This window comes from Stegastes partitus, unplaced genomic scaffold (genome assembly GCF_000690725.1).
Source record: "Stegastes partitus isolate 25-593 unplaced genomic scaffold, Stegastes_partitus-1.0.2 Scaffold866, whole genome shotgun sequence".
In the NCBI taxonomy this organism is placed as follows: Eukaryota; Metazoa; Chordata; class Actinopteri; family Pomacentridae; genus Stegastes; species Stegastes partitus.
In genome coordinates, this window is record NW_007578597.1 from 94,583 (window position 1) to 120,641 (window position 26,059).

Consider the following 26,059-nt stretch of genomic DNA (forward strand, 5'->3'; position numbering starts at 1 on the left):
CTCCAGTACCAACCGCTCCAGTACCAACCACTGCAGTACCAACCGCTCCAGTACCAACCGCTCCAGTACCAACCACTGCAACAAATACTTCAGTGCTATTTATTTTAGCAAATATTTTAGCACTATGTACGTCAAAAAATACTACAACAATTACTCCAGCACCACATATTACAACAAATACTTCAGTGCAATGTAATTCAACAAATGTTTCAGTTTCATGTATTTTAAGAAATATTGTAAGACTACATCCTTTATCAAATATTACAACAAATACTTCAGCCCCATGTGATTCAACAGATACTGTAGGACCATGTATTTTAACAATTATTTTAGCACAATGTACTTCAACAAATACGACAACAAATACTTTAGTGTCATGTATTTCAAGAAATATTGTAGGACTGTATACTTCAACAAATACTACAACAGATATTTCAGCACCAAATATTACAACAAATACTTCAGTGCCATGTAATTCAATAAATATTGCAGTACCATGTATTTTGACAAATATTGTAGCACAATGTACTTCAACAAATACTACAACAAATACTTTAGTGTTATGTATTTTCACAAATATTTCAGCACTATATACTTCAACAAATACAACAAATACTTCAGTGCCATGTGATTCAACAAATGTTTCAGCACTCTGTATAAATTCAAGCCCGATCAGTCCTACTCTCGGTGCCACAGGTGCTCCACAGATGACTTTGTTCATTTGTGCGATTCACCTGGTGCTTTCTCTTCTACGGTAAATAGTCACACCATGCTTTCAGTCATCTCAGGTAGCCTGACACGTGGACCTCCCAACCCGCAGAACGGTCACAAAACCCTCTGACTCTGCAGATAAAACAAAGGAGCAACCGGTTTCCTCCAACCTGCATCAGCAAGGACTGCATTCATGTTCGGACCAAAGGAACCACTGAAGGGACACTCACAGAGAAACACTTTCTCTTTATGGACTCTCACAACTGGGCATCTAGTACAGAATAAGAGCAAACACGGCTAAGCACAGGACGGCTTACGGTGTCCACACAGACTTGCTGTTGCTACAGCGCTGTCTGCTTTGATCTGCTGTTCGATTCAATCATTGGGTGTTTGGGTTCATGTAGTACAGGTCGTGTTACTGCTCACAGCTACAGGGTCTCGCATGCAAACAAACATCCTCATTTTGTAATGTGGAACCATAAACCTCATATTTTCAGATTTGACCTCGAGACAAACACACATGAAGAGGATGCTCGAATCTCCCGCTTCAGTCTCTGTCGATCTTGTCTAACTCTTGTGTTCCCACCAGTGGCAGAGCCAGACTTTTTTTTGCCGGTGCTATGGGGCCGCTCGGCTTTTCAGTGACGGTGCTCGGGACTTTAGGGATCTGCAGTTTACTTCCTAGTGCAACACCGACACTCAGATGTGCGCACCGCACCGTGCACATAACAGTCGCAGCACACTGACAGTAAAAGCGCCGCCATCCAAAACGTTATTAAGCTACACAATACGCAAGATATCCGCTAAAGGTTCACAAGCCTACCACTGAAACACACAACTGAATGTAAACTGTAACACAATTATGTCACAACAGGGATCCACAAAAGCAATTGCAAGCAAAACACACACAGCGGCCTCATACACAAAGAGCACAGACTCACGCTGCCAGTTACCAAAAATCTGGTAATATAGTCATAAACAGTGCCCAGAGATCACCAGGAGGAGTCACAATGTGGATCTCTACCACCAAACGTAAGACACTGACAACAGGCAATAATCGTGCACTTCCATGACGATGTCATAATCAATCAATGCGTCGGTTGTTGTGGCCGAGAGCGAAGGCAGCGATGATCCAGGCGTCTTGTTCTGTCCGTGTTGACAGCCAGCAGGGCCAGGTGACTGGCTCGAGCATCTCCACTGGTGTTTCTCACACAAGAAGAACAGAAATGTGCCCCTTGTCAAGCATGTCTGCTATTTCTGAATCACTTGTCTGTTTTTGCTTGAGATCGCTCCACATCTCCATCCCACACTTTGATGGTGACTCTTTAGGGATGCTGATGTCTTGGCGAGCATCTTCGGTAGGAAGCTGGCCAGGTGCATTTGCACATCTGCTTCCTCCTCTTCTCCATCCTTCTGCGTTTCTTCGCCCTCCTCAGTGAAAGTCGGCATTATGTCGCCTTCCCGTTCACTCCTGGTTCCAACACGAGGACGTTTTAGGAGCCGTTAGCGCTACGTTATGCAGTCACCGAAAAAATGCGCTCTGGTTAACAGGAAGTGGTAAGGTCAAAGGTTAATGCACGTGCTGCAGTCATTGGCTGAATCAGAGCACACTGGTTTTCAGTAAAAACTAAATAAATGGTTTTACTGATGTATTTATTAATTAACCAGACATCAAACTATCATATTCACACGTCAAAAAATGTAAATAACCCCCCCCCCTTTTTTAAATTGTATGTCTTGGGGGTGCTATGGGGTGCTATGGGGTGCTATGGCTATCCCAGGGGTAGCTACAGCACCACCGAGCCCCTCCCTGGCGCCACCTATGGTTCCAACCTGGACACATGCTGAAGGTAGAACAAAGTGACACACACTGTCTGTGGTGTGCTCCAGACATGCACACTCTGTCATCCTGCTATAAGCACAAGCATCTGTTCTGTCACTATTTTGTACTTTTCTTCTATTTTTGTTTAAAAAATGTTTGAATATCTGCTGGTCTAAGTGTTGCTGCTGCTACTACAAAGACCTCCAAAGACCTTGGTATGATAACTAGGTTATAGTTAATAACTGAGTTATTAATCAGAAGATCAAACTGATATATTTGTGTGATTATCAGACTAATCATCAGAGATTGTCCTGCTGTAATTTGTGTGTTTAACATGATCATGGTTGTTGCTCCACTCTCCTGGTCTCATATATTCATGTATTGTTGGGTTTCTGTTCAGGAACAGATTTTGTGAGTTGACAGAAGATTTTATTTGCTTTTTTTATCAGCTGTCAAGCTGTCAAGCTCTGTAATAAACGGGAAAAAACAGTCTACGTCTCGGTTCTGAATACACAACGTAGAACTGAATCCACCGGTTACATGTCAGATTGAACACATGCCATCCCTCGTCACACCACCTTCTGTTCTGACGCTTAGCCCCACTGCTGAGCCTGTCCCTGTCCACTGACCAGGGCAGGAAACAGCTGAGGAAGACAGAGAGGAGAAAGGCTGCAGGTCCTGATGGCATCAGCTCCAGGCTTGTTCAGTCCTGTGCAGACTAGCTGTGCAGGATCCCTGAGCACATGTTCAACCTGAGCCTGAGACTGGGGAGAGTCCCACAGCTGTGGAAGACCCCTCATCCACCACATCTAATGAAGGCTGTGGAGGGCCGGTCCTCGTCCATCTGGTCCCCTGGTGAGCCCATCAATGGGCCCGCTACAGCTGGCCTATCAACTGGCATTGTGGTGGATGATGTTGCCAACAGATCCTTCTCTCGCCTGGAAAACGCTTGGAGCTCTGTGAGAATCTTGTTTTTTGACTTCTCAAGTGCTTCTAATACCATACAGCCCACGCTTCTGAGGCACCCACTGGACCACCACCTCACAGCTGGGATTATGGACCGCCTCACCAACCAGCCACAGCATGCGAGGTTGCAGGACGGCGAATCCGACACGGTCATCTGCAGTACAGGGGCACCACAGGAAATAGGAAAGGTTAGGTCCATAAAACAAACTCCAGCAGTTACTAGAAATATCGACATCTTTGGTCACAGTCAGCTGGGATAGGCTCCGCCCCCTGTGACCCTCCAGAGGATTAGGGGTGTATAGATGGTGGATGGACCATAAATACACTTGTAGTGCACAGAGCCTCGCTTGTGACATTGGTCATAAAGGCAGAGTTCACTGCCAATGGAACACAAAGCAGGACAATCCATTACAATCCTATCACACAGTTTCCACAAATATCGTGAGAATAGATTTACCACTAAAGCTTTGCTCACATACGTACATTAGATTAGCAATAAATGTACGTCAGGGCATTACATTTACAGATCACACACTCTTCTAGGTATCAAAATAATCTTTATTGGAAAACAGTCAGGTTTTCAAAAGCACAGAACGTATCAGAATGATGACATAAGAGGAATGAGTGGCTTCACTGAGAAGAACCCCACATGAAAATGTGGATTTAACACAAATCAGAAAGATTTAAAAGCAAGAAACCTTTGTTGAGTTTTGATGTTGTCAGGAGGCAGCATCAAGATACTGAGAACTTTAACCTTCAGCTTCCTGTTTAAGGCACAATTTGTGACTTCTGTTCAGTCAAAACATTTTTACAAATTCAAAAACTTGCAGGTTATTAAGTGGACAACATTGTAGGTACAATTCAGTGGTTTCTTGACAAAAGGTTCACAAAACAAACCTTTTATTATCCTATATATATATATATATATATATATATATATACACACACACAACTATCAAAAAACTAGGAAACATCACAAGTAAACAAAGCATATAAAATATCCATCTTCATAAAAGCCAGCACTATCGATGGGAGGAACAGTTAAAGCAAAAACAAACATGTTCAGTGCAAAACTAATCCAATGCTCACACATCGGAATGAAGGAAGGGACACTCGTCCATGGGGCCATCAGTCGTCTCAGAGATTGGATACAAAACAAAAACACTCAGAAAATGAAGCATGTGTTGGTTCCACAGAAGGACCTGGTGTGACTCAAGCTGAACAAAAACTCTTCTCAGATGGGAAGTTCATCATAAAGCAAACACGCTGAATCAGGAAATGCATTTGACTTTAAAAGCTGAATGACGGTGCAACACGGTTGGTAAAACCGCCAAGTCTGTACATGTGGACGATGTAAAACCTGTTGTGCATCTTCTGTCAGTCAAACTGTGTGATGAACGTCTGACTGTGACTTGAGCACGATCTCACCTGTGATGAGATATGAACACAACCTTCAACACTTACAAAGCTGTCTACATGTGAAACATCACAGCAGACGTATATTTCCATGTAACTTCTGTCTCATAGCTCCTTGCGCAACGCTAAGAACAACCAGTCTGGTCCAATGTGGTAATCTGACATCTTGCGAGATGCCACCTTGTTTCATCAGCATCCTTTCTGCTCCACTTCCTCCTCAGACACCACAGGCAGGGTTAGATGGGAGATGCGACTCCACAGTCCTCCATACTTGTCAGTATCCATTTTATTGAAGGCAGCTTGGCTGCTGGACCCCACCAGCCTTTCTTTAACATAGTCTTGCACCATCTCCTCTACCTCTTTTAGGCTCAGCTCAGCGCTGACCTCATCTTGAGGCAATAGCACAGTGAACAACAGGAACACTTGCTTGTATGCAGCGTTCTCATGGTCACAGTAGCGATAAAAAATAAGGGTGGAGCCCGGAGGCAGCTCCTCAAAACGGTGAATGACTGCCACAGGTTTTTCACCCTCGAAGGCTGCTTGCAGCTGGTAGTCAATGTCCAGCTTCACCTCATCGCTGTCCTGGCCTGCTTTGCTGGCTCCATGGATGTGGAGGACGGAGGCGTTGAGGGCAGATGAGAAGGAAGAGGCCAGAGCCTGAGCCAGGCAGCCAAGTGTCCTCCCAGCTGTTCGGCCTGCGGTGAGGATAAGACTGACTGGCTCTGTGGGCTGAGCTGTTTTCAGGTGCTTCTCCAGGTGGATCTTGCTCCTCTTCCACAGCTCAGGTCGCTGACTGGGGAACTGAGTCTCAAGAAGAGACAAGTGATCAGCAAACTCTTCTGGTTTTACAACCCTGGATGGAGATGCCCCACCAGCTGCCCTCTTTTGGAGTACAGGAATGAACTTGTATGCCAGAAAGGTGGCAAAGTTGAGCAGAACCAGCAGAACCAAAATCCATAAACACCACTTGAATCCTGAAAGGACACAAGAATACATTCAAATGTACTGAAGCCAATAACTAGAGAAAGTACTGAAAGGTGTGAAGACAGTGTAATGCACAGGACTACAGCTTACCTCTGGAGGAATTCCCAGAGCTTCTCCTGGCGACAGCAGCTTTCTTTAACCCTTCTAAAAGAGGAAATCTCATTACATCAAAGCTGAAAAATGGCACAGCTATATCAGATGTTATTAAGGACGGAAATATTCAGCTGAAGCTGCAATACCTTGTTTTTTGTGACGAATGGACTGCGTTGGAATGTCATTAACTCGTTGTCTCATTGTGCAGGATTTCTGCGAGGCTGGATACACGCCTGGAACAAGGTGGTTCACTCTGGGTGTAGCTAAAGATGAGGCTGAGTGTGTTAATAAAATCAGTCTTTTCAGAAATGTCAGTCCATTTAACAGGAATATCTACAGTACCATACCAGTGCTCTTGACTTTGCCCTCCATCGTCCTCCTGTACTCGGCCATGCTGGTGATCTTCGGCGCATCGTATCTGTTTGCTGGTGGTCTGATCGGCATGGGAGGCTTGGTGGGGGGTGCAGGTGCTTCTGCTGATGGTTTTACTGAAAACAAACAAGCCAGGTCAGGTCAGCCCAGTTAACCTCCCTCTGTATGCAGAATGAAGCGTTGTCCTACCTTTGTTTGTTGGTTTCGAGTCTTCATTTATGGTACGACTGGTTTGACAGCGTTCGCCGAGCACTACCAAAGGGTTGAAGTTCACGTTGACGTTCAAGTCCACATGTCCTGATTGAAACAGAGTCAAAACTTTCATTTGAATAAAAGTATTATGCCATCACATAAGACGGCACGTCTGTTCTTTAATAGCAGCTGTACGCGGTAGCAGATATATGGAAACACACACAGGAATAAATGAGTGTGGCTCTATCAGTAGAGACGCTCCTGATGGGACCTTAATGCAAAACAGCTTGAAACGTGTCCCTGAAGCTTTGGTAACCAACACAAAAGAGAAACAGTGGAAGTGAAAGTAAAAGGTGACACAGAAAATTCCACTTTGCAGTCTGTGTTCTCCACATACAGGCAGCACAGGACGCTCATGACTGAAACGCTCTGGACATGACGTTAACCGTGGCTGGTGTTCAAGCAGCCAACCGGCAGAAAAACATGATGTGGTAAACGTGATATGTGGTTGGGCTGTTACTAATCAGTTGTTTATCACGCAAATCCCTGAATATTGGCTGATTCCAGCCTCTCCAATAAGAGAATCTGCTGCCTGTGTTTTATGTCAGTTTCATTATTAACTAGGTTTTCCTATTTTACAACAACAATCACGAAACATGTACAGTGTCACCAACACTGAATGGTGAATAGCTGCAGCCCTCACCTTGGCGCGTTTCTGGCAGATGAGTGTCAGGAGGGCTGTCCTGTCCAACATTTATTTCCTGGTCTCCATTTTTCTCCATGGCTTCAGCTGACTCCTGGACATCCATCTCGTTTTCATCCCCCCTGCCGTCCACCGGTCCTCCAGTGTCCAGCCGGCTCTTCTTGCGTGGCTGCTCTGTTAAGTAACAGACAAAACCCACTTGATTACCCTGCTTTTAACAGCGCAGACTGAAGGTTACCTGTTGTGGTACCTGAGCAAGTACTGGGAGTATCTCACCTTCCTCTTCCGAGTCATTCTCCTCATCTTTGGAGCCATTGACTGCTGCACCAGGAGCTTTGTTTTCTAACCCCTTTTTGGTCCTCTTTAAAGGACTCCTAGGGGTCGCTTCAAAGCCAGGCCCTGAAAGAGAAACACAGGGAAAAAAATCAATGTAAGGAGTGAGCGTCTTCAACCACTGTTGGCAAAATAACAGATAAACAAGAATGCCATAAAGGGACCAAGTCGTATTTAATGACTAAGTTTATTCTGTGTCAGTGTGAAGTCTAAGGACAGCCCCAACTAAAACAGTCAGCGAATATTAATAAAAGCAAAAATTCAAATACATTTCTGTTAAACTTTGTGTGAGCTCAAGTCAGTTAGCTCTGAAGGCTAAGCTAGCTAACGGGCACTACAGTCTATTTGCTCACCTTTAACTGTCGTCTGCCGCGCCGACCGTCTCAAGGGGCGGGAAACTTTACCTTCAGAAACCTTGGAATCCATGTAAGACCACAACTGGACCGAGCGACGCCAGAAACATAAATTAAAAAATACGACGCAACATCGTGTCCATAAATAGACAAGCAATCGACTTCCCTATATTTGTTAGGGGAGACATTTCGCGACAGGACGCGGAACCGGAAATAAGAGGCGCCACATTCAGCGATCTCCGTAGAAACAAGGAGCTGCTGAAGGTTCCGCCGCGACGTTATCGATCTGTCAGTGCGACACGAACTGACAAGAGCTAAGGAAGCGTGATATGGGTCATCATCCACGGTGATGTGATCGAGGATGCGTTTGGTATGGACTAGTTACCAGAAATATTCTCCTATTAACGTGGTTTCTAAGTTACACGAAGGGAATTCTTTGACGCTAAACCTATCTATTGCGTTGCTAACTGTTAGCCCCTCTCAGCTAGCTTAGCTTTGTTGTCTGACAGTTGACCCGTTAGCTGGTTAGCTAGGGCTCATGATTGTGAAGAGTATGGGTCTGTCGCATATGAAAGCTTTGTTACTGGTGAGCAGCTTTTTCTAGAAACATTTAAGCTAGCAAACCGAGTCACTGTTCGGTCCTCTTCGGTTGTCTTTGCTCACTTAGTGCTCGCAGCAAGTTTAGTCGCACGTTAGCCGCCAAATATTATTTAGCAAAACCCGGGAATCATCAACGTGAACAGTTCAACGAGTGCAATTTTGAGTTTACTCGTCTGTTGTTGTGTTGCTTCCTGCTAACAGTGAGGAGCTGAGCATGTGTGTGGGTGTGGGGCAGGCTGCCTTTGAGCTGGTTTACAACATCAGCCTGGACTTTGAACATGTGACAACTCACCTCATGAAACTAATAACTAATCAGCTGAGAAATGACTGATGTAATGTAATAAACAAATGTTTTTCAGCCTTGAGCCGTCCAGTGAACCCATGTGAGTGAAGAGCCACCATCCGAAGACATGGCAGAGGAAGGCATCTCCCAGCAGCACGCAGCAGGTCCTGAAACGCCAACAGCAAAGTGAACACACTTAACGGTTTCATTGATGTCTTATGTTACTGTAATTTCTTACAGATCTCAAGGAAGAAGTACCGCATTGTACAAATGTAGATCTTGCAGCATGTGATGAGCGCAAACCAGCTGATCTTGTGCCCGATGCGAAGCAGCAAACCTCAGATGGTAAATTACTGAAGCTAAATCAGATGTAAACCGTTCACAAGCGTGTCTCTGCATCAACCTGACTCATCTCAAATGGCCTTTATCTTACTTTAGAAGTTTCAGATTCACCATCTTTAATCAGCGAGGCTGTAAACGACGATGGTGGAAACGTGGAGCAGGCTGTTAAAAGTAAGAACGAAAAAGCAAATGAGTCTAACCATGTGTGCAATCTGGAACACAAATGATGAAAATGACACGAGTTCAGTGAGACTCTCACTTAGATGACACTTAGTTCTGTTTTTGCTGCAGACGCGGACTCAGCTGAAAACAAGATGGTGCCTCCCACAGAAGAAGACGACGACAGCAGGAGGAGCAGCAGCCTTCACCAAGCTGATGACCAGAGTCATGGAGATTACGACAGAACTGAGGAAACGCTCATTTCCAGTTCGTATTCCTGTTCAACTGTTACACCAGCCAGCTTTGTAGAGCCTGCGTCAGGCCTCCAGCCAGTGTTGTTTGTCTCAGTTGCAAGTATTCAGTCACTTGTAAGTTTATTTACTGCTGTGCTTCATATTAATGACTATTTTACAGTCCATGGGATGCAGCTGGTTGCCTAATTTACAGCACTTCTTTGTGAGTTTGTGGCAATACACCGAACAGAGCCGAATCACATAACTTTGGCATTCTCGTTTTTATGCACAATCCATCTCACATTTAATTTAAAGTGTATTTGTGGTCTTATTTGAACAGGCAGCTTTTGCACAACCTGTTAGATCTCATTTAGCTGTGACTGTAGCAACACCTTGTTCTTTCGGTAATGACCAAAAGAATGAGATCGCGGATACAAGCGGCCGAAATGAGTTTCCTCCGCAGGGTGGCCGGGCGCTCCCTGAGAGATAGGGTGAGGAGCTCAGTCACACGAGAGGAGCTCGGAGTAGAGCCGCTGCTCCTCCACATCGAAAGGAGCCAGCTGAGGTGGCTCGGCCATCTTTTCCGGATGCCTCCTGGACGCCTCCCTGGGGAGGTGTTCCGGGCGCGTCCCACCGGGAGGAGGCCTCGGGGAAGACCCAGGACACGCTGGAGGGACTATGTCTCCCAGCTGGCCTGTGAACGCCTAGGGGTCCCCCCAGAAGAGCTGGGGGAGGTGTGTGCGGATCGGGAAGTCTGGGCGGCTCTGCTCAGGCTGATGCCTCCGCGACCCGACTCCGGATAAGCGGGAGAAGATGGATGGATGGATGAATGTAGCAACACCAATGCTTACTCAGTGGTGGAAGTTAAAGTATTCTCATTTTATCAGGAGGAGACCCGAATGAGGAGGAGAAAGCACCAGGAGCAAGCAGTTCACTGAGCTCTGGTGACAGAAAGGACGAGCAGGTAGATGAACCTGGACTTGATGAAGAACCTCAAACAACGAACGTCACCAACACTGACGCTGAAGAGGGTGAGTGTGATCTTCCTGAATTCTCACTGACTGTACAATTAGTTTTCTGCTTCAGAGTCCTCAGCTTTTAGGCCCCCCACAAAACAATATGAACCATCCATCATCTCTTCACCTTAACCCTCACCAGGGTCATGGGGGGCGGAGTCTATCCCAGCTGACTCAGGGTGAAGGCAGGTTCACCTGGACAGGTAACCAGTCTATCACAGGGCTACACTTAGAGACAGACAACCAAGCACACTCACATCAAACCTTTCCCATAAAGAATCCAGGGCACTTTGGATTGGTTTAGTTTTCATGTGTATTGCTTTAGTTGTAAATTAGTCAGATTGATCTCCAGAGTTAATTCACTTCAGTGTCCTGTCCTCGTGTATATTATAGACAGGCACAGCTGTACTTCATGTAGTCTTGGTACAGTTTTAACCCTAACAATCAACGCTTGTACCAGTGAACCCTCAATATTTAACTTGTTGGGTTGGTTTTTAGATCGATTAGTTTTTATGGAAAGCACTTTGAGTCAGCAGCTGTTGCTTCAAATGTGCTGCATTAATAAGGACGGCTCGGTTTGAAATGAATGAAATGAAAAATACTTTATTTATCCCAGAAGGGAAATTCAATTTGGTTTGACTTCTTAGCTGCACCTGTGACTCATTAGTGGTTTGCTTTAGGCTTTTTTCTTTTGAAGTTGTTTTAGTTTGTGTTAATCAGGCTTTTGTTGTCACCAATCAGTCATGGAGGATACTTCAGCTCCAGTGGACGTTCAGGGCCCTGAGGAGAGCCCAGCTTCAGCAGAGACAGCCTTACCACAGGAAGAGTTAGAGGACCAGAGACATGATGTCGAAACCATCGGCCCTGCTACTGAACAGATCTCTGAATCTACAGCACCTGGAGGTAGGATTTTATTCAGTTTAATGTTTAGTCTAACTTGTTTTTAATATTGTGGCGATTGCTAGAAAATAACGTGATGCTGTCGTCTCAGTGATTGTCACTAAAAATAAACTGTCCTCTATCGACATGTGATGCAGTTTGATGCAACCAGAACTAGTATTTATTTCAAAATTACGTAGTATGTGGTGTAAACAACTTGAGACGCGCAAGTGATAATAGTAATCCTATTTTAAGAAGTTGATAGAACGTTACCTTCATGCATTAACCACTTGATGTGTGATTGAAATAACAGCAGCATCTTCTACCACCTTTCCTCCACAGGTACGATAAGACTCTTCGTAGCAGTGATTGTCGTGGCACTGGTTGCCGTCTCGGTGCAGTATCTCCTCCAACCCGAGTCTCCGCCTCAGAAAAGCGATGTGCGGCAAATCGACATCTTCTTGAAGCAGATGGAAGAAGTGAAGACTAAGTTTCCCAACCAGCGCGCTGAAGTGTGGAACAGGAGCAGGATCCACCTGAAGAGGCACCTGCAGACGGCCCAGCCCACAGAGCCGGTGAGCCTGATCCTGACTGCCGGCCTCAGGGCTGAGAGGACGCTGCACTGCCTGGCTCGGGGTCTGGCCTCCGCCTTCTCATCTGCCCTCAACGCCTCCGTCCTCCACATCGATGGAGCCAGCAAAGCCAGCGAGGACAGCGACCAGGTCAAACTGGACATTGACAGCAAGCTGCAGGGAGCTTTTGAAGGAGACAAACCCGTGGCGGTCATTCATCGCTTCGAAGAGCTGCCTCCGGGCTCCACCCTTATTTTTTATCGCTACTGTGACCACGAAAATGCTGCGTACAAGAAAACATTTCTGATCTTCACAGTGCTTCTGGGGGAAGAACAGGAGATTCCTGCCGAGATCCGCCTGAGTGCCGTGGAGGAGATGGTGGACGACCACCTTCAGAAAAAGTTTCTGTCGCATGGCCACCCTGTGTCTTTCGACAGGATGGACCTTGACAAGTACGGTGGACTGTGGAGCCGCATTTCTCACCTCATCCTGCCTGTGGCAGCAGAGGACAGGATGGAGCATGAAGGCTGCTCAAGGACGTAACCAGGAAGCCGTCTGAACTGTTAGTCTGAGCGCTAAGTATGGGTCGGACCTCTCCCTGGTGACTCTGGTCTCTGTGGGCCAAAGCACTGGCTTAAAGATCCAGGTTTCCTACATTTGCTAAATTCAATTAGAAATCATCACAAATGAAGACATCAAGCAGACTCATGAAGCTGCAGGATATTTGTTAAAATGATATGAACATTCATTCATTTGATGAAACGGCTGTGGCACTTTACTCTTTTCGTCTGTTGATCAAGTGTATTTAGAGAGCGGCTGCGACATGCAGGGAATCAGGGACTTGTTTGGGTTTTGTGTCAGTTTGAATGCTAACGGCTGCACTTCCATGTTATTTGATGTAAAACCTGATTGTTCTGTGGCCAGTGATCACATGGAGTTAAAAGGCAGAACTGTTCTGTCGGCACCACAGCACAGGTTGACTGTTTTTATGACTAATGTCTTCTCTGATTGTCAGCCCTGGACGGCACCACGCGCCTTACACTGCTGGTACAGGTTCAGTGATGGAGGACACGTGCATCAATGAAATGTGCCTTAAATACCAATAAACTTTCTGTAATCTGAGGTGCTGTGTTTCTTGTGACTGTAGTGAACAGTGCGGCAGCTAGAGGGCAGCAAACCCTCAGCTGACTGTTGGTGCGGGACGCAGCGGAGCAGCATCACCGTGAGATGATGCAACAGGCTGAAGTGAGACTACGATGTTTTGTGACTGTTAAACACCAGTTCGCTCTGACAGAGACGCTGAGACTGAAGCTTTCAGGCTGCATTTAAGCTCACAGTCAAAAGCTGCAGATCATGTTGGAGGAGGCTGGAAGCAGTTCAGCTCCTCCTTGTAGTCTGGTCAGGTCCGCCTCCTGCAGCAGCAGCAGATGTTCTCCTGCAGCCTGGACGGACTCTGGACTCAGTAGAACTCTGTCTGAAGATGGCAGCGCGCTGTGAAACCTAATCTCTCCATTAGATGACATTTTTAATGCACTTGTGTGATTTTTAGAAGTCAGAAGCAGCTATGACGAGCTGCAGCAGCTGAGCGCTCCGCGGCTCTGCTTTCTCTGCTCTGGCTCTGAGCCTCACTGAGCATGTCCGCTCTGTGGACCGTCCTGATGTGCTGTGCGCTGCTCCACTGGGGCTCTGCGGCGCCACGGTCCGGACCTCAGCCTGACAGCAGGGCAGAGGACACCGGCACGCTGGAAGAGGAGCTGGAGGCTCAGGAGAGCATCCTCTCTAAGGTAGGACACGCACCCCGACGCTCTTTCTTTGGTGCATATTTCATCATTTTGTGCGTCAAAGTTCAAACGTGTCTGGTGGAAACTCTGTCCGTCCTCTTCTCTTGTAGCTGCTGGGTGATTATGACAAAGTGAAAGCCCTCTCAGAAGGCTCTGACTGTCGGTGTAAATGTGTTGTCAGACCCCTGAGCAGGAGCGCCTGTCGGCGGATAGAAGAAGGACGCGCCGCTGCGCAGGACTTCTACACCGTGGAGACCATCACCTCCGGACCGGAGTGCAAGTGCGCCTGCGTCGCTCCTCCGTCAGCGGTGAACCCGTGCGAGGGAGAGTTCAGGCTAAAAAGGCTTAGGGAGGCTGGAAAAGAGAATGTCAAGGTGAAGTTTCATGCTGCACGCCAGAGCTCCCGGTCCTTAAGTCATCAGGTTCCAGAGGAACGTGCTGTCCTCCTCCCGCCTGTTGGTCTGTAGGGAGCTCTGGATCGCTGGAGTCACGGATGTGTCCGTTTGTCAGATTCACTGAAAGGATAACTCCATAGTCCATCCATAACCAGAGACTCCGTGTGAATGGGCCTACTGTTACGCATGACATGTCTTGATTGGTAAAGTCTGTTGACGGAGTCCACTTGATCCCTTTAGCTGTCCACCATCCTGGAGCTGCTGGAGGGTTCCTTCTATGGCATGGATCTGCTGAAGCTGCACTCGCTCACCAATAAGCTCCTGGACCGAGTGGAGAACATCGAAAAGGTACAGAAACAGCGTTCAAAGTAGAACAAGTGTGTGCTCTGGCTGTAGCACCAGCTGTGATTGTTGAGGTGGCTCTAATTTACCGGATCCAATTAAAGAAACTGATTTGGGACAGTCTGCAGACTTGAAGCCTGAAACGAGAGCTCACTTTCCATTACACGTGGAGCTTTATCTGCCAGAGCACTGAGCCCTTCAAAATCCCATGAAATCCTTCTTTAGTCTTTCCTTAGTGCATCTGCAAATTGAGAGAGATGGAAGCATCTCTGAGATGGTTGCTAGCTGGTCCAGAAAATAATTTTTACTCAATAAAATGTTTAGCTTGAATTAAATAGCATGAAGAGCGGGGCTTCTTCAATATGTATGAAGAAATAAATGGCACTCAGCCATGTGACACACATCAGGGCAGCAGCTGTAAGTTAAAAATAAGAATTATGAACCAACAGAAAGACACTTACAGAAACTTTTAATGCAGAAAAAGAGAAAATCCGAATCAAACGGAGGATTTCTTTGTGTTAAAACTGTACGGAAAGTCTTCCAATTTACCTCAAAGCAGGTTTCACACAGTGGCTTCAGTTCTGGGTGGAGCAGCTGGAGTTTACTGAACACCATAAACCATAACGTTTCACCACCGAGCTGCAAAACCAGGTGCCATGCAAACCCAATGGGATCACCTGTGTGAGCGCGCTGCAGGTGCAAACGTGGTCAAAGTGATCTTTGTAGAGCAGCTTGCAGCGACTGGATTGGATGAAGACAGACTAGAATCCTTCCAAAGGGTTCTCTTATCACCTCATATACAGCAGCTGGGAAACAGTGAAGTTTCCCTGTAATCGGCTCAGAAGGTGTTACTGAGTGTACTGGATGTACTGATTTAACTCATATTGTTACTTAGAGCAAACTGTGACACACGCAACATGCTGTAACTGCCTGATTTTATTGAACAGAACTTGCTGCTGAGAGGACTTTCTACAGAGTGGCGTGATGAATAGATTCTTCTTCTCTTATTAGTTTCAGCTGCTGCGACATGCGGAGGGCAACACTGAGCATTCTTAAAGTGCATTCTGGGAAGGAAGGGAGCATCACGTGCACCGAAACCGTATCGCAGAGGACATGTTACCACGTCAGAGCAGGAAGAGCACAGCTGTAAAACCCGATGAGTGATGGCAGAGCTCCATTTAGCTGCTTCAGTTTCACAGGCCTGTTTGGTCAAAGCGTAATGAGCCACTTGAATTAAACACAGTGATCGTTTCCTACAACAATAAATCAGTACATCCTGCAGTGAAAGTCCGTACGCTAAAGCAAGGCAATGCCCCAGAAGTTTTCTTCTTCTGTTAGCAATCATGACCACAGCCTGTTTTCCATCAAGCATGCTCAATATCTCCGTCCATGTTGATGTGCGTGAAGGTGGTGTCCTTGAATCAAACCGTGGATGAGGTGAAGCCCCAGGACAGGCCTCCCGTCCAGGCAGACGTGACTCAGAGGCCACCTACTGCGCTTCCACAGCAGCATCAGGAAGAAGACAAACCCAGTGAGGTCAGCAGAGTTGCAGCGTATCAAAGCCCAGAGGTCAGTGTGACGTCCGAGCACTCATGTCAAAGGTGTAACTGTGGTGGCAGAGCAGCAGCGACGTACCCAGACGTGGTGGAAGCATTGACTGGCCTGCAGTTAGCGCCATCACATAACATTTGTTCTTTATTGATGCAAAATGGGGCTGCAGGTGGCTCAGTGGTTAGCATCGTTGCCTCACAGCTAGAAGGTCGCCGGTTGGCGTCCCGGTGAGGACACCCGGGATCTTCCTGCGTGGAGTCTCCATGTTCTCCCCGTGCAGCGTGGGTTCTCTCCGGGTTCTCCAGCTTCCTCCCACAGTCCAGAAACATGCTGAGGTTAATTGGTGATTGTAAATTGTCCGTAGGTGTGAATGTGAGTGTGCTTGGTTGTCTGTCTCTAAGTGTAGCCCTGTGATAGACTGGTTACCTGTCCAGGTGAACCTGCCTTCACCCTGAGTCAGCTGGGATAGGCTCCGCCCCCCATGACCCTAGTGAGGATGAAGGTGTAGAGATGATGGATGGATGATATAAAATGTGAACCTTTTAACTGTCAAAGAACAGCAGCACTGCTGCCTTTATGCTTTAACTCTCTGACCTTCAAACAATTTCTGGATGTGTCTGTTTTTACTCCCGTCACATTTTCACTCGCTGGGCTCATTGTTCGCTGCAACATGAAGTCCTGCAGCTCTGAGACGGCACAGCCACGGCTAGCAGGAGATGCAGCTCAGAAATGTCTTTGTGCAGTCTGACACAGTTTGAACGACATAAAAGTGGATTTTATTTGATTATTTATTTTATGAAATTGGAAAAAACCTTGAATCAACATATTTTTCCAATACCTGAAAACAAAAGACGAGTCTACATCCTGTACATGTTCGACTGTTCATGTTTTTCATGCTGCTCTCCGATGTGGAGACACTGACTGCAGTTCAGCTGACATTTCTGTCGTGTGAGTCCTTCATGGTTTCCAGGTTGCAGAGAGGAGAGAGGATTTATTTTTATTTTTGTTTTTACAGAATTTAAACCATTTATTTTTTGGCAAATTTTTAATTGAAACATGTAGAAAAAAGTATTTTTGTTCAAATGTCAGGATTTTAACTTGAGACTGGTTGAGATTTTTTGACAGATGTGGCAGATGAGCAGTTCAAGGACCGTCAGAACCTTAAAAATCCAATGATTCTTTTTGCTGTTACAGCTTCTGGCTCTGATAAATGGTGGAAGTCTGGTGATTTTTTCAAAAGAGGACATGCCTTCCAAGTCCCCGGTGGGTTTGGGGTTTAGATGGTTAATTGTACAAAAAAATTAAGAGAAGCTGTGAGAACGTTTTAAATAAGAGCAGTTAGTGTCATTATCGACCATCAGCTTCAGAGTGCATGCACTTTTTTTATGGCTCCGCCTTCATTTTTTTAGGTATTACTGCGTATTTAGTGAGTAAATACTTTAGCTCCTGTCCCTGCTGCCACACTCGCTTGGTATTCATGGAAGCTTCAGGAAGTGTTCATATAAATCAAAAATCACCAAAGTTCTAACTCACTGTAAAACAATTCCTGAAAGAATGAGAAGCTTTAAGGCGCTGACAAACACATCTAAGGTTGGTCCTGACTTCATCCTTTGCTGCATCCGTCGATCCCGTCAGATCGTTCCGGATCTCTTCTGGACTGAAAGCACAAATGCAGACTGGAAAAGGAACCAGCATGAAAGAGGTGATTGGATTCACATGCTCAGGGTTCTAACGTTGCTCCAAAACAAAAGGAATAATTACGTGATTTTTCCACCACCTCCTTCATAAAATGATTGTCTCCATGACTAAGAACCAAGAATGTGTAAAAAAAAAAAAAGTTCTGGAGGTAATTGGAAGGATTGGCAGGAGCAGTGGACCTCAGACCGGTGACGGTACTGCTGAGCCCTGATCCCTGACAGCCTTCATATGAAGCTCAGCGTCTGTCCAGCAGCGCCGCGTCAACCTGGACCACACATGCCATTGATTTACTGGATTAAGATGTTTCTCCAGACAGCTGTTAGAAAGCATCGAACGAGGTCGTTAATCAGATGTAATGCTAATGTTTTGGGTAACTTGTGATTTAAAGTTTCCCCTTTCTTCAGATTTGTTGTACCACCGTTGTAGTCATACCTTCATCTTGAATAAAGCCGGTGTGTTTTACATGAATATGTCTATTCAGCGTAGATAGTGAGTTTAAACTGACCTCCTGCTTCCAGCTGTAGTCAGACAGTTTCTTTGCCACATAATGACTCATTGCTTCCATAACTCCGAATTTTCTTTTGTCGACTGCAAAAAGTCACAGCGGTCAGTATTGACAAATACTGGCAGGCTTCATGGCCAAACACATGCACTGTTCTCATCCAGCTGCTGGGATGAAGGACTTCTGCTTCACAGAAGTTGAGTTTTGCTCTGTGTGTCCCCAACAGGAACAGTACGAAGGGAAGTTTATGGCGGAAAATCCACCCCTCCTCCAGACAGATGGCTCCGGTCAAATCACTGAGGTCAGACCTCAGGTGACTCCCAAAAATGTGGCTAATAAGGAGGCCTCTCAGGTGTCGAAGCCCGGCCCCAATGGGATGATCATCAGAGGGATGACTTTCTATAAATCTGAGTCGGACCCGATGGTGGCGGATGATGGGGAGCCTGGAGAGAACTGTAAGTGTGCCCCATGAGCTGCCTCAAAGCTGAGAAAAACGATCTATACCAATTAGAAACTTACAGAAATTCCTCATTGAAGGGTTCATCCTGTGGAGATGATGACATTACTGATGTTGGACCAATGACAAAAAGGCATAGAGGCTTAGATGTCCGTCAGAACCACCTTTGAGCTTGTTCTCACCGCAGAAATATAAAATGGGTCGAATCCATCGGCTTCCATTGTTTGTTTGAACTTGTATGAAGTTCAGAGATGACTTGCAGCTCATGGTGTTGCATAATTCCCGTCTTTTCCTTGTCCTGTCTTAGTTTTTGAGTATCATGGATTCAGTGGCGACGGCCCGGTCAACCTCTTCATCGAGGAGAATCTTCTTCAGCACAGAGCTCCTCGACCCAGGACCAGAGCAGGACCGAGAATATTCAGACCGAAGTCAACAGGTCCTCTGCAGGACTCTAAGAAGACCAGTCAATCAGCAAAACCAAAAGAATCCGAGCCCACGTCAAAATCTTACGGGTCGATTCACCCTTCCCCAGCGAGACGCGTCACATCTGGACCAACTGCTGCAGCGCCTGAAAGCAGGATGACAAACACTGAACCTCAGAGAACACAAAGAGTTGCTGAAGTCACCGAGTCGCCAATCCTTCAGGTGGCCGAATCAGATGGTGCATCTTTAAGCAAAACTACACTGACCACAGCCCAACCTTCAGAAAATAGAGCCACAAAGGAACCTGTTCCAGCATTCACAAACACCCCCACTGCTGTGTGGGGAACCTCTAACCCGGAGCTGAAAGACCAAATGCAAACCTCACCTGGCAGCTCTACAGCCAATCCAAGCTCTCTTTCACAAAGTCCAACATCAGCAGCTCAAACTACCAGCCCAGCGTCTACTAGGAGCATCACCACCCACGCTGGCCCGACCTCAGCACCAAAACCCCCCACATCAGCGCCTCCCACTCAGGCTGCTCTTACAGCACCGCAGGAACACTCCGACGCCGCCGACTTTTCAGGCTCGACTGGGCTTCCAGCAGCTTTGCCTCCTGACACAACCACGACAGAAACAACTACTTCTTCAGCCACAACCTCGACCAGACAGGCGGCACAAGTCAAACGGAAGTACAAAATCAGCTGGGAGGAGGAGCAACAGGTGAAGGAGCCACACCTGGAATCAGACGAGCCAATGCAAAGGCAGGAAGAATCGGCTCCAAGGAAATCTGGTGAATATTAAATCATTGTAGACCATCTTTTTTCACCTGCTGTCATTGCCATTGTTGTTAGAAAACACCTCAGCTCGCACAAATATGCTATGAATCTGCTGGTAAACAGCTAGCCAATGGAAAGGACTGATTCAGGTGATGTTTTCTGGAGTAAATTTCTAAAGTTCTCTGTCCTCTCCTCTGTGGCAACCTCACCCTGTCCGTGATTCAAAAGCCTCTGATTATTTCCAGACTCTTGGACGTAGGTCTGGATGATGGTGAGCTGTTTCTAAATCTTTACTTCTTGTTGTTTTTTTACAGAGGAATGTAAGGACACTTTGGCAACAATCTCCGAGCCAGTAACTCACAACACCTACGGCAGGAACGAGGGCGCCTGGATGAAGGATCCAAAATCTGATAATGAGAAAATTTACGTCACAAACTTCTATTACGGAAACAACCTCCTGGAGTTCCGCAACCTGGAGGTTTTCAAACAAGGTGAGCGGCAGCGGGAGCCACACTTTCTACTTTGCTTTTTTCTCGGTTTTGATGAATCTCATGCTTGTCAATCTTTTCAAGGCCGATTCACCAACTCCTACAAGCTTCCTTACAACTGGATCGGCACCGGCCACGTGGTCTACGACGGCGCCTTCTATTACAACCGAGCCTTCTCCCGAGACATCATCAAGTTCGACCTGCGGCAGCGTTACGTGGCCGCCTGGACCATGCTGCACGACGCCCTGTTCGAGGAGTCGTCGTCGCCGTGGGAGTGGCGCAGTCACTCGCAAATCGACTTCGCCGTGGACGAGAGCGGCCTGTGGATCGTCTACCCGGCGCTGGACGACGAGGGCTTCCTGCAGGAGGTGGTCGTGCTGAGCCGACTGAACCCGTCGGACCTCAGCATGCAGAGGGAGACCACGTGGAGAACCGGGCTCAGGAGGAACCACTTTGGGAACTGCTTCGTCATATGCGGCGTCCTCTACGCTGTTGACAGCTACAACCGAAGGGACGCCAACCTGGAATACGCCTTCGACACGCACACGAGCACTCAGATGATCCCCAGGATGCCCTTCATCAACAACTACACCTACACCACGCAGATTGACTACAATCCCAAAGAGGGTGTTTTGTACGCGTGGGACAACGGACACCAGGTCACGTACAGCATTAAGCTGGCCTACGTGGACCCCTTTTAGTTTTCATGGATTGTAGATCAGTCCACGTGGCCTTCGGTTTGGAGATAAATGGCGGCCAAATGTACAAACATACGTCAGTATATTGTGTTAAAATTGTTACCAATATTTTTTTATTTGTAGCTAAAACGAATGAGCCTGATCGGGTTGTACTGTACAGACTGCAATGCTGCCAAACAAACGAGCTCAGAATCATCACACGTAGAAGTCATAGAAGCTTACACTCTGAACAAGCCCATCTTTCTGTTCACTACGCACCATTTTATTCATGTTTCTCTGAGTCATATGCCACAGGCCCTTTGTCATGTGAAAGCGCTTCGTCCCTCCACATCAGCCTGCTTTGACAAGACTGCAATAAAGTTCAGAAACACTCACGGAAAATGTCTTCTTTGCTTGGCTAAACGCTGAGGATGTCGAAGTGGTTTTAATTATAGTTTAGAACTGTTAATTCAGTTGGAAGACTGTGAGGTTCGACAGCAACCAGGCAGGAAAAGACCAGAAAGAACAAATACAGACATTCAGAGCCTGTCATTTAGAAAACGTTTACTGCTTGTAAATAGTTCTTGTGGTAGAAAATACCCCAGAAACAACCAATCTATTGTGCTTGATGAAGAAAAACTTCAGTTTAGGATTTTCCCCAGCAGCCCAAGACGCACACAGGTATACTTAGACAAAAAGACAAAATCCAGTGTTTATTTTGGTTTGTGCACATAATGGAGTACAAAAAACAGAGACGTTAATTGTTCTTGTCCTCCGTCCATAAGTAGGGCAGTGAAAACATTGTGGTGAATCAAATATACTTCTAAAACCAGAAGGGGAGAGGAGAGAAAGCCCGGCTTTAAACAACACAAGGTTTCTGAACATTTTTTATGAGCATCTGCTGAGCTAAAACATAACCATCTGTACAACCCTGCAGCGAAAGAAATGCATTTTAAAAGAAGGATATGCCATTTTACCAGCATACACAGGACTGGCCAGAAATAAGAAATCGATTACTACGACTAATACAGAATGTAGAATTTATTATTTAATATCAAATTTACCCCGTTCACAGGTGGAGAAAACACACGTGAATATAAGGCATTTAAAGCCAGAACCGAGCTTTCCAGGTTCTGTACTGATAGTGCAAACACAAATTAGTACTAAAATCATAAATGATCACAACTCCAAGCAGAAAATGCCAGCAGGCTAATCCGGGTAGGAACATTTAGCATGAATTCTCTTCGTATCCACCGTTTCTTTACATGAATGACGTCAGTCGGAGTTTTCTGTTGTCAGAATGAAAAGTTCCCACAAAGCAAACGAGACGGAGAAAGATCCTCAGCATCAAACCACAGACGTGTCCTGCTGCAGACTAACACAAACAAATATGTACAGTCCACATCCGTGGAGGAATCTGAGAAACAGTGCAAAGACCAACAACAACAACAGCAGCACTGAAATTCTTCATGATGCGTTGCCTGGAATCCTGAAATCAGTCGAAACCTGCCAACAACACAGCGGTTCGCTTCACAGATCACCTGACTTCCTGAGTTTACTGAGTGCTGCAGGTAATTCATCCGGCATCTCTTGCTATCGCGCTAATAAAACCCACTTTATTTAGATGGACAGAGAGCTCGGGGCGACTACAGTTTAGTAGCTGAGATGCAAACAGAAACCGGGGTGCTTCTCACAAACGTGTTTTTAATGTCTTCACTAAGCCAATCTGAGTTTGTTGTCTACGCTCTGCAGCTCGTCGGGGAGGAGAGCTGTTAGGGGCACAAGTATTTGTGTTATGACGGGGTGACTCAGGGTTCAACGCTCTGCCCCCTGCCGCTAAACAATTACCCTTATGGGGGACGTCTGGGGCTACAGGGAGAAGTCAGCGTTGCCACACAAGGAGCTGCTCGGACCTCATTACATCACACCGCCGGACATCAGCCTCTTTAAAGAATGCGGCCGACAGTCCAGCTGCTCCTGTGTTCGTGTTTCTGCAGAGCTCATTTGGAATCATAAGAAGTCAGCGTGAGTGGTCACATATAAAACATTTGTCACAAACCAAAAAAAGTGAGCTTGTATTCTGTGTTGTGGGTTTTGTTAAGGAGTTACAAAGAGCGCAGCTGATCTTAAGCGGAGCCCATCAGGACGCCGACGGGAGGAGCGGCCTTGCTGTCGGTCGGGGAGTGCTGGTAAAACGTGTCCGTGTGGTTAACCCGGAGCAGAGGGGGGATGCTGGAGGACCTGATGTGGAGGATCCTGGTGTCCGTTACCTCGCAGTCGATCTGCATCATCACCTCAAACTCGTCCCGTATGATGCTTTCTGCAGTGACAGAAGAAGAAGGCGAAGGCTGTTAGCCGCGGCAGCTTGAGGTTTGTTTTTTGACAAAAGATTTAATCAAATCAAGACAGAAACCGCATCCGTTATTCACCGTTCTTACTGACGAGTTGTTTAGTCAGGCAGACTTGCAAAGAGACGTGATAAGACATTGCATTCTGGGAGCGTAAGAAGCATTGTTTGGGACGGTGGGAGAAGCGCAGTGAGCTCGGGTGGAGGCTGCTTTACAGATGGAGGCCAGAGGTGAGTCACACACTGGATTTCTCCATCATGGAGATAAACAAAGCAGCTGTAAACAAGAGCAGGACATGCACATGGGAGAGGAGACAACAAGTCTGTGGGGGAGAGAGTGATCGCTGATGGTGAGTCAGGATCTGTCTTTTCTTCTTTTTTTTTTCTTAAGAGATGAAAAGAAGAAAGTTTGGCACGATTCACAGAAAGTGATCGACGCAGATGAGTCAGGCTGAACCCAGCGACCGCAGACGGCGTCCAGTGGAGGATGAATACTGTACGGCTCACAGAGCCATCTCAGGGCCTCACCGACAAACAACCCAGTACTTTAACTTGGGAAATTCAAACTTGGACAACAGACACTGCACTTGATACTGGTGGGTCACGGTTTGTGGCTCCCCCAGTCAAACTTTACTGGAGCGCAGGAGAGAACGTCCTTGAACGTGGACGCTCTAGAAGCAGAACTAGCAGCATGTTCTTGTGTATTTACATGAACCTTTGTGTGTCGATAACATCCCCATGTCAAACTGCTCTCCTCTCTGACCCAGAGACGGAGCCGTGGCGTCGTCAGAATGCCTGCCAGTTGCTCCAAGCTGCAGTCTTTTTCTTTCTTTCTCCAGACACCTGCAGCGGGATGTTCCAAGACGTTTACTTGGAGGCACAGAGAAGCTCATCAGATCTTACAGACAGTATACAATACTTCTCCTGCAGCTGGAAGATTCCACGAATGCTCACATCGCTAGACGGCAGTAATGCAGAGAAAGACTTCATCCACCGCTAAGCTTTCATATGGCTTCAGGGTTTAAACAGGCATCTCTGGAAATGACTCTCCGTGTCTGGATTTAAGTCTCTGCTACGCTATGTCTACCTGGAATCAGGCTTGTTCCTGAAGTCCAGCTGGATGTGAATCTATGAGCTCAAAAATGACTTTTTATTTCTACATTTAGGTCCAAGTTTTGTCTCTACTGGACGTTCAAGCCAAACTCGTCGCTCTCAGAGGATGTACATCAAGTTAGAATTTCAGAGTAATACACTGTTGGAGTGGGTCAGTCAGTGCCTTTACGACAACTGCAGCAGGTTAAAGGAAGCCATGCACAATTCTACCTTCATACAGTGAATACTTTCAGATTCACAGGCCCTCTAATTACATGAAGTTGGGCTGAAGGAGCATTTTTAAGCCCTTATCACTGTAAGTGCAGAAGATAGCATCTGAAATTTTTAGAGGAAAGAAAACATTTTTGATGTCTGTTTAAAAACCTGCAGCCAAATCATTCTCACAGACACTCATAATGTAAAGCAGACATGTTGCTTTTCTTTATCACCATTTTTTTCTGTAACTAACTTTGAGCATAAAAATCGTCCAATATCAGCAACGGTTTCATATCTGACACAGAAAGCTGCAGAAACAAGCACTGATAGCTTGGATCTGCTCATCAGGACAGGAAACGATAAAAAGTGTATTCTGAGTAAACTTTCATGGGTCAAATCAGCATGTGGGCTCGGTGGTGGGTCAGAACAGTTCAGAGCAAATAAAGGTCTCTTTGTGAACTAGAACCGATACCAGGATGAACAGGTCAGATGGGAGCGTTTTTCCGATCCTGGTTGGTTTTATATGGAATGACCCGAAGCTACATTCATAAGCAACAGAACACGGCCTGTTCAGCGCCACCACCTGGTCTCTTGTGGCCAACAGCTCACAGTGGCTCAGGTCCAGCACATCTTGTTGCATATTAAACACTACAGTTTTCTTTTTTTTTTTTTTTTTTTAACTACAGTTCAATTATCCTTCTGTTCACCTGTACACCTTCATCCTCACTATAGGGGGTGGAGCCTATCCCAGCTGACTCAGGGTGAAGGCAGGTTCACCTGGACAGGTAACCAGTCTATCACAGGGCTACACTTAGAGACAGACAACCAAGCACACTCACATTCACACCTACGGACAATTTACAATCACCAATTAACCTCAGCATGTTTCTGGACTGTGGGAGGAAGCCGGAGAACCCGGAGAGAACCCACGCTGCACGGGGAGAACATGGAGACTCCACGCAGGAAGATCCCGGGTGTCCTCACCGGGACGACAACCGGCGACCTTCTAGCTGTGAGGCCACGGTGCTAACCACAGAGCCACCTACAGCTCCAGTTCAGTTATGTTCCAACACTGAACCTAAATCATCGGTTGTGTCCAGAGTAGATCTATTATCCCTTTAATGCACAGATGTACATTGAGCTAAATGCTAAAACCTGCATGCTAACACGCTGGCTATGACAATGCCAACATGCTGATGTTAAGCAGGTGTATTTACTGTGTTCACCATCTGAGTATTTGTTAACCAGCACTACTGTAAACACACGCTGCAGCTGGAGTGAACAG

General features: G+C 46.4%; 4 protein-coding genes across 4 annotated transcripts in view; 2 read left to right on the top strand and 2 right to left on the bottom strand.

The window, feature by feature from the left end:
* Window positions 1-4,036: 4,036 nt before the first annotated feature.
* Window positions 4,037-8,142, bottom strand: LOC103365715 (torsin-1A-interacting protein 1-like). The gene is made up of 8 exons (XM_008293228.1): window positions 7,946-8,142; window positions 7,536-7,658; window positions 7,260-7,433; window positions 6,554-6,661; window positions 6,340-6,480; window positions 6,139-6,255; window positions 5,990-6,043; window positions 4,037-5,889 (listed from the first exon to the last, which is right to left on the bottom strand). The coding sequence occupies exons 1-8, from the start codon at window positions 8,016-8,018 to the stop codon at window positions 5,105-5,107; spliced, it is 1,575 nt and encodes a 524-aa protein (XP_008291450.1). The 5' UTR covers window positions 8,019-8,142; the 3' UTR covers window positions 4,037-5,104.
* Window positions 8,143-8,209: 67 nt separating this feature from the next.
* On the top strand, window positions 8,210-13,151 carry LOC103365714 (torsin-1A-interacting protein 2-like). Its single transcript, XM_008293227.1, has 8 exons — window positions 8,210-8,315; window positions 8,905-8,992; window positions 9,069-9,173; window positions 9,267-9,341; window positions 9,462-9,596; window positions 10,450-10,593; window positions 11,320-11,481; window positions 11,800-13,151. The coding sequence occupies exons 2-8, from the start codon at window positions 8,956-8,958 to the stop codon at window positions 12,570-12,572; spliced, it is 1,431 nt and encodes a 476-aa protein (XP_008291449.1). The 5' UTR covers window positions 8,210-8,315; window positions 8,905-8,955; the 3' UTR covers window positions 12,573-13,151.
* Window positions 13,152-13,443: 292 nt separating this feature from the next.
* Window positions 13,444-21,521, top strand: olfml2ba (olfactomedin-like 2Ba). The gene is made up of 8 exons (XM_008293230.1): window positions 13,444-13,813; window positions 13,921-14,184; window positions 14,446-14,553; window positions 15,955-16,116; window positions 18,525-18,753; window positions 19,063-19,968; window positions 20,269-20,445; window positions 20,527-21,521. The coding sequence occupies exons 1-8, from the start codon at window positions 13,664-13,666 to the stop codon at window positions 21,141-21,143; spliced, it is 2,613 nt and encodes an 870-aa protein (XP_008291452.1). The 5' UTR covers window positions 13,444-13,663; the 3' UTR covers window positions 21,144-21,521.
* Window positions 21,522-21,803: 282 nt separating this feature from the next.
* The window catches only part of atf6 (activating transcription factor 6), a 37,457-nt gene continuing 33,201 nt past the window's right edge, over window positions 21,804-26,059 (bottom strand). The window contains exon 16 of the mRNA XM_008293231.1: window positions 21,804-23,439. Coding sequence (XP_008291453.1) covers window positions 23,246-23,439 — 194 coding nt within the window. The 3' untranslated portion in view covers window positions 21,804-23,245. The remainder of the gene's footprint in view (window positions 23,440-26,059) is intronic.